Source organism: Leptopilina heterotoma, unplaced genomic scaffold, assembly GCF_015476425.1.
Source record: "Leptopilina heterotoma isolate Lh14 unplaced genomic scaffold, ASM1547642v1 Lhet_16, whole genome shotgun sequence".
NCBI classification, from domain to species: Eukaryota; Metazoa; Arthropoda; class Insecta; order Hymenoptera; family Figitidae; genus Leptopilina; species Leptopilina heterotoma.
In genome coordinates, this window is record NW_025110874.1 from 306,501 (window position 1) to 317,930 (window position 11,430).

At 32.5% G+C, this 11,430-nt stretch overlaps 2 protein-coding genes across 5 annotated transcripts in view; one reads left to right on the top strand and one right to left on the bottom strand.

The window, feature by feature from the left end:
- The window catches only part of LOC122498820, a 40,958-nt gene extending 30,213 nt beyond the window's left edge, over positions 1-10,745 (top strand). For all 3 annotated transcript variants that reach the window (XM_043606758.1, XM_043606760.1, XM_043606761.1), the window contains 2 exons: positions 8,618-8,734; positions 10,072-10,745. In XM_043606758.1, coding sequence (XP_043462693.1) covers positions 8,618-8,734; positions 10,072-10,237 — 283 coding nt within the window. In that variant the 3' untranslated portion in view covers positions 10,238-10,745. The remainder of the gene's footprint in view (positions 1-8,617; positions 8,735-10,071) is intronic.
- Positions 992-10,112, bottom strand: LOC122498826. 2 transcript variants are annotated; one of them, XR_006301262.1, is made up of 2 exons: positions 6,461-6,661; positions 992-3,422 (listed from the first exon to the last, which is right to left on the bottom strand). XR_006301262.1 is itself a non-coding variant. In XM_043606771.1 (2 exons), the coding sequence occupies exon 2, from the start codon at positions 3,251-3,253 to the stop codon at positions 2,843-2,845; it is 411 nt and encodes a 136-aa protein (XP_043462706.1). In that variant the 5' UTR covers positions 3,254-3,422; positions 10,089-10,112; the 3' UTR covers positions 992-2,842. The 2 variants fall into 2 exon arrangements, 1 of the variants encoding a protein (XP_043462706.1); XM_043606771.1 differs by lacking the exon at positions 6,461-6,661 and adding an exon at positions 10,089-10,112.
- Positions 10,746-11,430: the final 685 nt, after the last annotated feature.

An 11,430-nucleotide genomic window follows, 5' to 3' on the forward strand; every position in this document is an offset into this window, starting at 1 on the left:
ATAAAAAGAGTAAACTGATAAAAACGAGAATTTGGAGCTGAGTTTGTTAATGGCGACGGGTTCGACATTTATTTATTTAGCGTTGAATTTATCGATGTCGTCCGGCTTGATATTGATGAAGACGAAGAACTTGATGATGTTGATGAGGAACTTGATGATGTTGACGAGGAACTCGATGTTGGAGATTGAGGTGACTCTTTTAATTTCTTAGGAGATGAAGGTGACTCTATTATCTTTTTCGGAGAAGGATTGTTTTCACAATTAAAACACATTCATCAACCGCTGTCCATAGAAAATTTTGGCTTTGGGCATTTTCTAGTTCTACTGCTAGGCGATTTGCAAAACGTGGTTTCGAGTAAGACGCGTTTGAAGTTATAGTATATTACATTATAAGGGCAGAAAGTTCGAAATTCCTGCACTGCGCGAAATGATGGCATTATCGCGTAGTTTAGGGCTTTTGAATTTCTGCCCGTGTAATGTATACTATTTTTCTTTATATACGGTCGAGAAAGTACGCTGGGTAATTTATTTTTTAAGAAAATTGCAATCGACTTTCATTTGACAGCCGGCCATCTTTATTTACTTTTGCTCCTCGCTTCAACGCCTCTAGCGGACACTCGTGAAGCTCTGGTTTTTTCTCTGTCTCTCACTTGCAAACAATATTCGCCTGCCCCGACATTTGATGCACGAGCGAAGCGAGTGCTTCTGGTCGGGGGCAGGCACGAAAAAAAATGTGAAAGATAAATTAATATTATATTTTCAAAAGAATTTTTCTGGTGGTACAAAATTAATTCTATGTTTCTAAAATTCTAAACATTCTAATGAAAACACTTTCATTATTTCTTCAAATTATTACAATTTTATAATAACATTTTGGCACGTATTAAAAAAGAAATTACAAAATTATTAATTATTTTATTTTTGTTTTTAATGTTTATTAAAATAATTTTTGAAAATAATTATATCAGCAAAAGATTTCGTTCATTTCAATATTCAGAGCTTGTGGATAATAAATTTATAAAGTATAAAAAGTTTTCTTGATAATTTTTTTTCTCATTTTATATTGCGATAACAATTACTCGTTAAATTGTCATTGAACTCAAAATTTTCTTATTTACCGACAGTGGTGTTTTTACCGACAGAGAATTCTTTTACTCCCGCTGTAATAGAGGTTGGGTATGAAAATCAACCAAAGCACAAATGTTTGACTTTCTGCTGCGAAATCGCAGCGGGAAATACGTACTTTCGACCGAGGTATGAAGAAAAAATTTTTTATTTTTAAACTTCAGAACTTCACCAGAAAAAATAATGTTAAGAACATTTCCAAGTTGTTTTCATGAAAGGAAAGTAAAGAGGGTGGTAGCGGGAAAATGAGCAAGTGCAAAAAAATTTCATGGTCATATTCGGTTTCAGCGACCCACAGTGGGCCAGAAATCTAAAAAGTTGGCTAAAAATCAAAATTTAATTTCATAATTTTTATTTTTTAAATAGTTGTAGTAGTACTACTGGAGTTATTTAAGATCATTAGAAGGGTTAGAGTTTTAATATAATGCCTTCCTGATTCGTTCATTTAGATCGCGCACGATAATTGCACGTTTTGCGAAAAAAGCAGTTTTCTTTGTTAGTGCACAGTATTCAAATGGCCAATTGACTAATTTTAAAACCTTAAAATGGATTCATCTTAGAAAACTAAGTATTTTCAGAGAAGTATTTGTTTATAATTAATGATAAAAAGTTTTGGACAATTGAAGACATTAAAATTACATAAAATAATTAATTGAGATCGCAAAGTTTTCCAATAAAGATTTATAAGTTTAAAGTTTTGCGAAGTATTTCCAAGTCTGATATACAAAAATGTTCGTTATACGCACATTTAAAACGTGTGTGAATATTAGTTGCCAAGACCTGCCAAGATAAGATAGACACACACTTGAATGTGAACAAACACGAATTACAAAAAACGAAGAAAATTGCCTAAAAGTGAAAAGAGCAAACAATTGTCAACAAAAGCACTTTCTTAATTAACCCGTTGATTGTTAAACTATAAAAATTAAATTTACAAGCTAATGTCAGTGTATTTAACTATATTTGATTTTATCAAAAATTGGCTTATTTTTCCAATTTTTCAAAACATAATTGTTGGAATGGCAATTATTAATGCAATTTGAATGAGAATTTGGCTTATTTGTCCAATTTTTAAAAAAAAAATTGTTGGCATGGCAGTATTTTTTAAATTTAACATTTTTGTTTGTTTTACATGCTATATTCCGCTTTATTTGATATGTCACATGTCATAATTTTATAAAAAAATTGAATTTGACAAAAATTTGTCATACGACATGTGTCAAAGATAAAATTTAATATTTTGATTCGTTTTATATACTACATTCCGAGTGTTTTGATACGTCACATGCTATACTTTAAAATAATTTTTTAAACTTGACAGTAAGTCGGGACGGTCCCAGGGATAGTGATCCGATAATGTCCCTGTGATGATGATCCGTGACAGTTATCGTGATACTGATCCGGGACCGCCCTCGTAACAATTTCCGTGATAGTGATCCGGGACCATGCCGTGACATTGATCCATGACAGTTCCCGTGATAGTGGTTCGGTACAGTCCCGTGATAGTGATCCATTACAGTTCCTGTGATAGTGATCCTTGACAGTTCCCGTGAAATTGATCCAAGATTGTCCCCGTGATGATAATCCGTGACAGTTTCCGTGATGATGATCTGTGACAGTTCCCTTGAAACTGATCCGGGACCATTCCGCGATAGTGAACCGTGACAGTTCACGTAACATTGATTCGGGACCGTCTTTTTAGACAGGATTATCACCGTTATAGTGATCCGTGACAGTTGATGTGACAGTAATCCGGGACCATGCCCGTGATAGTGATCCGTGACATTGATTCGGGACCGTCACTTTGGACGGGATAATTACTGTGACAGTTCCCGTGATAGTGATCCGGTACCGTTATCGTAAATCGACCCCGTGATGATGTTCCGTGACAGTTTCCGTAACATTGATTCGGGACCGTCTTTTTGGACGGGATTCTTACCGTTACAGCGTGACATTGATTTGGGATTATCATTTTGGATGGGTTAATCACTGTGACAGTTCCCGTGATAGTGATCCGGTACCGTCCCCATGATGATGATCCGTGACAGTTCTCGTGATGATGATCCGCTACCGTCCTCGTGATAATGATTTGTGACAGTTCCCGTGAAACTGATCCGGGACCGTCCATGTGATGATGATCCGTGACAGTTCCGGTGATGATGATGATCCGTGACAGTTGCCGTGATAGTGATCCGGGACCGTGTCCGTCATAGTGTTCCAGGACCGACCCCGTGACAGTGATCAGCAACCATCCCGTGATAGTGTTCCTGGACCGTCACGCGAGATTATGAAAATATCTGAAAAAATGTGCAATGGTTAGGAATCGAAACCCCGACCCTTAGCATAGCAAGCAGGTACACTATCCATTATGCCACCATCGCTATGGAAATATTTTTTTAAAAAATCATTCATATTCCACAAGGGAAGATAAACATTCATTAAATACTGTAACCGTGACAGTGTTCCGTTACAGTCACCGTGACAGTGATCAGCGACCATGCCGTGACAGTGATCCGGTAATGTTACGGTGACAGTAATCCGGGACAAATCTTGAACCCCCCCTCCCCCTACGTCATGTCACACACGTAAATTTCACTGTAAATTTTATACATTGGATAAGATATATTATATCTTACACTCTAAATTATTAAATCAGTTAAAAACACCTGATTTAGAAGCAAAAAGTCAGTCACTAATTCAAATAGTAATATTTTTTTTGACAATTAGTTAAAAATAACTAATGTTTCAATACGATTGTTTTTGATTGATTCAATTAGTCACGTTTAACTACCTACATAGCACCGAAACTTTTCTAAAAATTTACTAAAGATTTACTCGCAAGCTTCGAAATATTTAAATGCAAAGTTTAGTAAAAATTGTGTAAAGATTTAAATATCCCCCACTTCAATAAATGTTTAGCGCGAAACTTTCCTGAAAATTTAACTTAAGGAGGAATGGTATAGAAATTCAAAACATTCAGAATCTTTTGATATTTTGGGAAATGATTTGCTTTTATATAATAAAGTTACCCACCAAATTTCAGAATTTTTCACTAAATAGTTTACAAGTTAAAAATTATTTAATTTAACATTACCTCTTATGGGGAAAGCACGAATTTGCATGTTTATCATTAAAAATTTAATACTTAAAACATTCAGAATTTTTTGTAAAAATTGTATCTTGAAGGTCAAGATTTAAGCTTTATTAATCACGAAGGTTCTTTTTTATTCACTAATTAGTTTAAAAGTAATTAATAAGTTTCTGGAAGAAAACTAATTTTATGACAGACAAACAGAGAAAACGTGGCAACACTGCATATAAAAACTCACATGTGACAGCTGTTTAGTGGTACATAGAACCAAGAGATGGCGCCAAAGGTACCAAAAATGACAAATTTTCATTATTTTTAACCACAGAAATGCAAATCATAACACTTGACACTGTTACCAACGATCAAAAAACAAACTATTTGCATTGCGAGGTTGTCACGATTAAACGCCCATTACAAATTGTTATTTGACAATGTTTATAATTAATAACATTAATATTATAGCATAATAAGACACATATATACGTAATAATAGCATTTTTTCAAAGTTTGCAATGGAATACTCGATAAATCCGAAAATAATTTTTAGAAAATTTCAGTAACTTTTATTTTCTTAGGTTTTAAATTCGTACAGACAGTAACAAAAATTATTTTCTGCTTTTATAAAAAAAATTAATTTCATTAATTTATTATCTTTTCCTTATTTAATATATACTTTTTAATATTCATTGATGTCTACTTTTATGATTTCAATAAGAAAAACTGCTATATGTAGCTTAAATAACAAAATTACAAATTCCCCTAAGTGTCACAAACTTTTGGCCCGATTAGGTATACCATTCCTCCTTAAATTTTCAGGAAAATTTTCACGGAAGTATAGTCGAAAATGCAATTTAAATGTTCAGGAAAGTTTCAAGCTTTATTTTTAAGAAAATTTGACGATATACATTTATTGGAGTGAAAAATTTAAATCTTTACACAATTTTAAAATAAACTTTAGAAGTAAAATTTTCGAAGTATGCAAGCAAATCTTTAATATACATATTTAGAAAAATTTCGGTATTTTGTGGATAATTTTTCAGTTATTTTTAACTGATTCAGAAGCAAAAAGTCAGTCACTGCTGATTGTCAGTTAAAACCATAATTTTTAACTGATTCAAATTAAGAGAATATATTATTTATCATTTTATAAATAATATGACAATAGATGTTAAAAAGGTAAATAATAGATATTAAATAGTTTAAAGCATTTTAAACTTGTTTTATTTATAAAAAGTGACATTGTCACATATAATTTCTTATAATCTTTGAATTTAATAGATTGTGACGTAACACATGAGTTCATCCCCTTTCCCCCATGTCACACTTAGTCACAATTCTCAGACCCCCTCCCTCCCCCCAGCTGCGTGACGTATTATGTGTACGGCCCTGTAAGATTTTTTATGTTAAAAAAATTCAACACAAAAAATTTAACATAATTTGATTCCTACATTAATAAATATATCATTTTTATATAATTGAGGGGCTGGATGCTATAAGGGTATACGCGTGGATTCTGACGAATAGCTTGTCCAATAGGTCCATTTTTAAAAGTTTTTTAAAATGAAATTTTAATTATTGTTGTAGAGAATAAAATTCTACATCTTTTTCTTCTATAAAAATTGTTATATTTTTTTCCTTTTCAAAATAATGAGAAAAAACTGGATTTTTAAAAATCAAAGAGTTTTAATGTTTTTCAATTTTAACTCGTGATATTTTGCTAATTTTTGGTATTTTTTGATAAAAAAAATAAATTAAAGCTTAGAATGTTCTGAAACTGAATGAAGCATAAAAAACATTTTTTAAAAACCAAAAATAATAAAAAAAATTTCAAAACATATTGGATAAAAACTTTAAAAAATGAATAAATAAAAAAACGAGGAGGGGGGAAGGTCACCGCACAGTAATGGTCAATGAGAACAACATGACAAGTAGAGAACAACTAGATTTATTTTTATGATAAGGTTTACAATAGGAAAAGGTTAGGTGATTGGGGAAATTGAAAGAAATACAGAAAGAAAAGAAAAAAATTGTGAAACTACAACGTTTAAAAAATGTAGATTGCTTGCGAGGAAGCTGGGCTCACTTGATGAGGTCCACCAACGGAGGCAAGCAATGAAGAAGAGGAGAAGGCCCAGAAAATAACGTGGGCGATCACCCGTCGACAGTGTCCTTAAGAGAACACATTTAAGAAAAAAAGGAAAAATGAAGAAAAAGAAGTAGAAAAACAAACTGGATAAAACTCACAAAAGACGATTAGCACACTTTGTTTCGTTGACTGGTCGTGTGGTCCTCACTAGTAAAACTTCAGGCCACGTGTTTCCACTGAAGATCGGTGAAATTGATGGTCAAAAGGCGAGCCCCAACAAAACGATGTGGTTCCTCTGAGAGATCTGCAAGAAGAGAGCGCCTCGTTCGAAGCGTGTTCGCGTCGATGTGGGAGAATTGAGAAAAGTGATGGAAGGGGCGAGAGGTGGGGTCTTGTGTTCAGGCAAAATATGTTAAATAGTAGAAGCAAGGAGGGGCAAGCCAGTGGCGTAGGACAAAAAAGGAATAAAACCTTCAAGAATGAAGCGAGATTCCAAATCAATTTAATTGCATGAACAAAAACAACTGCGATAATTGTTTTTTATTTACCAGAAAATAAAACTTGAATTATACCGAAAAAATAAATGGTTTTTGACTGATCTTTTTAAACATTTGCCGCCCGCCTTTCGTTAAGCAACTAACGGAACAACCTGAAGATTCAGATATGTGTATAATTTAAAGTGTGTCAATTGGAATAGGAAGGAGACATAGTTTAACAATAGGTCTAGTAACGATTGTGGTGCCGGTCTTTACCGTAGCTACTCTGACAAGGCCATCTTTACCGGGATGAACATCCGTGACTCTTCCCAAAGGCCACTTGGATGGAGGGTATCGTTCGTCGACAACGAGAACCAGGGTTTCAACTTTAATATTATCCGTACTCTGATTCCACTTATACATTGACTGTTATCGTTGCAGACATTCCCGTGACCATTTACTCCAAAATTGCTGCGTCATTTAGCAGATTTGTTTCCAGCGGGAGAGTCGATTGATGTTCACATTTTCAATGTTTGGCTGAGGAATGAGTGTGAGTGGTTGGCCTATCAAGAAATGACAAGGGGTTAAGGCTGATATGACGTCAGGGTCGTCTTTAATGGGACAAAGTGGTCTAGAATTGAGGACAGACTCGATCTGTGCAATGACGGTTGGCATTTCCTCATAGGTAAGGGTTTTGTCGAACACAATCCTACGAAGGTGATGTTTAACAGACTTAACCCCCGCTTCCCATTTACCTCCAAAATGAGGGGCTGCAGGTGGGTTAAAGTTCCATTTAGCACCATCCTGTGTTAACATTATTAACATTTAAAGTCCCAATTGCATCATAACCGTAAAGTTTTTATGTTTTCCGCTTCAAATAAGTCGCCGTGGTTGTCATCTTTATTCACACATTTTCATTTTCATAACACAGTATTAATATTTATTTTAATCATTAGAATAAGTCAAAATTAATTTAAAAATTTATTTATTAACAATTAAAAATACTATAAATATTATAATTTGCTTGTAATTTAAGTGAGAAATTTAAAAATACCCCACACCAAACGACATTAAATTAGGAAATAAAAATTTTAATTTCCTACCACACAGGTTCGAGTTTACTAGTGGCGCCATCCTTTAATGACAGCTGCAAATCAGAAGGTCGGTAAAATAAAATTGTAATTTCCCACCAAGTGAGTTTGAATTCACCCTTAGCGCCTTCTCTTGGTGGCAGCCAGAACTTATTGGTCAGTAAAACAGAACGCCCTGACCAAACCACTTCAAAGTTATAAAATAAAAATTTTCCGCCAAGCGTAAAACAACGTGTCGTCTAAAATTGTATGAAAAATAATATATTTCCATAGAAATCGATAACTTAACTTATTTTTCCCTTCGCAATCGAACGTAAAATGATCATTTACGGTACGTAGTTACGAAAATACTGTGCATAACAGTTTAGTTCAAAAAGAACTTTGTTTGTCCTTGTTCACGTATTTTCGCAACGCTCGTGTAATTGAAATTCTTTCCAGTAGAGGCGTGGTAATGTTTTGCGTTGAGTTATCTACTTTTACTATTTCTTACAGCTGCAACGCAGCATCAGTTAAATCCTAAGAACCTTCTTGCAACTTGTCATTTTAAAACATGCCGTTATTTAAAATGTTAAAATTTATTATTATTCTTTTGAGTTGGCTTTTTATAAAATGCGAGTGGGAACCCTATCACGCAATAAGCTAGTAAAGTCTGATTGACAGTGGTTCTGTTATCCAAATTGTACACGCTTTTCTTAATAGTCTTAGAAGAGAAAAAGAGAATAAATTTTTTTTTCATTATTTGTTACAGCACTGGTTGGCAAAAAGGAAGAGAATGCCTTTTAAGAACAATTTGTGAGCTTGCCGAGACCCCCTTAGCAAGAAGTAGTCAGGACATTGTTGAGGACATTATTCATTTGCTTCTTACGTAAGTTGTATTTTTTCCTATTTTATGGTACTTTTTCAAAGTAAACTTTAATTAATGAATTTTGTTTGCGTGTAGGATAAAGTAAATTATATTTACTAATTTCATCATAATTAGGTATACAGTGAGAAAAAATATGACTTTCTTACAGAGCCCTATCTTGAGTATTAATTTATTGTTTTCCGTTAGTTTTACACAATTTTTTAAAATCATTGTTTAGAGTTTCTTTCGAGATAACAAAAAATATTGTTTTTGGAAAAGAAAATCGATTTTTGTGCGGAAGAAATATTTTATTTGAAAAAGAAAATTATTTTTAAAATGTTTTTAAGTTTGACAAACGAATCGCGCTTTTCGAAATTGCTAACTGATTCAATGAAGTAGAGTATTTAATGTTATTCACGAATGAAGAGAACCGCGGAAGGGGCCAACTGGTATCGGGTAAAGGAACTGTTGAATTATCATAAAATGCAATTCGTAGGACTCGTATTTTGAAGTAGAAAATTGTGCTTCTTTAATTTGATTCAGGAAATATGTTTGCAAGTTATCAGTTGAATTATCGAAGCGACGCGCCAACCATTCCGCCCGTAATTTAACACGAATCGGAATCAAGAAGATCTTCGACAAGAATTTTAATTTAAAATACGCAAAATTAAACAAATTATTCGGCTGCGATTCGAACCAGGCGTGTACAATCGATCTATTTCTACCCGCAATTCATTAATAACAATGGCATTATTTCCTGAATTTCCAGCGTTATTGAAAGGTTCACCCTGAGGGCACGTCATTTTGCACGTATTTTTACGACGATCAAATTTTAAACCTTCCAATAAAATTACCTTACGAGAACGCGTTTCGCTCCCCAGAATTTGTTTCATAAAATAAATACACAAAACAAAATTAACCATTTTCAATCACACAAAATATTTGGCACTTATTCAGGTCCCTGTTTGGGCGCCATTTATGTCACAAACTTACTAATAAGATCAAAGAAATGAATACAATTGAACAAATGGATAATACAAATTTACAAACGCTGAAATGGATAAGAAAAGTAATAAAATCAAATAACGAATTCCATAAATAACGTTATACATACATAAGTCAAATTAAAAAATAAGCTAGGCCAATATGCAATTAATAGATGATAAAAATTAAAATATACGTAAAAACGTTCAAAAACAAATTAAAATAAAATTATGTGCCTCGTTTTAGCCGCTTTTTCTCTTATATGTAAAAATTAACCATACGAGTTTTTGATAATAATTTACCTAAAAAATAAATTTTTTTTTAAAGATCATTAATTATGAACATGGATAATCTATTCAGTTTAAATTATGCAGGCCTTCCGAAGACTTACCGAGGACTGGTTATTCGAATAAATGGAGCGTCAACAAACTATATCATGAAGCTGAACGATTAGGAAAGTCTGGAGGTGACTGCATTCTCACTTACCCGAATTGCATTGAATCACCGTTGGAGTCATTTACGCAAATTGTATTTCCTTAAGGATTTTCCCCTCTCATTAATTTTCTTAACAAAAAATTAAAAGACAACACCCCATTAAAAGGATTTATTGGTAAAATTTAGAAATAAAAAATTATACACGAAGAGAAAAGTTGCAGTTAATTTGACGGAACACGTTTAGTAAAGAAATATACTTCGCTAATAGTGGTGACAACTGAATGTTTAGTATAACATACTATACCACCTTTCTTTTTAGTAAAATATACTGAATTCAGTTTTTAAAAAAACTGACACTACATTTTCAAAAAAAAATTATGACTAAGTTATGGAATTAAGAACAACTCCTGTAAGTTTCGTAATGGGCCAACATAAACTTTACGAGAACAAAAAAAATTGTTCTGCGCGGCATGTCTGGCGCAGCGCAAGCGATCTGGTGCCGCACATTTGCAAAAAAGTGTACATTTTCGTTTTAAATCACTCTACAGGTCACAATGTTTTATCAAAATGATTATTATTTTTTTCATATCTTCATAATTAAATTCTTTACCGATCTTTCGAGTCCGATTTTTGAATTTTTGATTTTAAATATATTTTTTTTAATAACAATAAGTATTACAAAATCCAAAATCGTAAACAATATGTTCTTAGCTTCATTAATTAAAAAAAAAATTAATGTACATATTAAAAAAAAGAAACATCCTCGTCGAAGCGAGTACGATTAGATACTAATTCGCAGTACAAGTAAAGAAAATTTTTTTTTCTTTTTTTTTATCAAAAACCCTATAAAAATAATTCTTGAGTGTTTTTGATGTACAAAAAAGTAGAACAATTTATGAAATTGTTTAAACAATTAATTGTTATTTTTTTCATAAACTGTACTTAGGGCTAGAATTTTCTATCTTTTGCCTATTTTTAAAAAATATTCAATTCCTAAATAAAAAGAAATGCTTATGAATCTTTATCTCTTCCGATTTACCTTAAAGATTATCTTGTCTTGCCTTCTGTTTAAAGATGTGTCATTCACCCCATCTTCATCGATTTACATTTGTCCATTCTTTACTTGTACTGCGAATTAGTATCTAATCGTACTCGCTTCGACGAGGATGTTTCTTTTTTTTAATATGTACATTAATTTTTGAAATAATTTTTTTCTATATTCTTACAGTAAATTTTTTAAAAAATTATATCTCTTTATCTTTATAACATTTACTATGCGAATCTTAATATTTATTTTC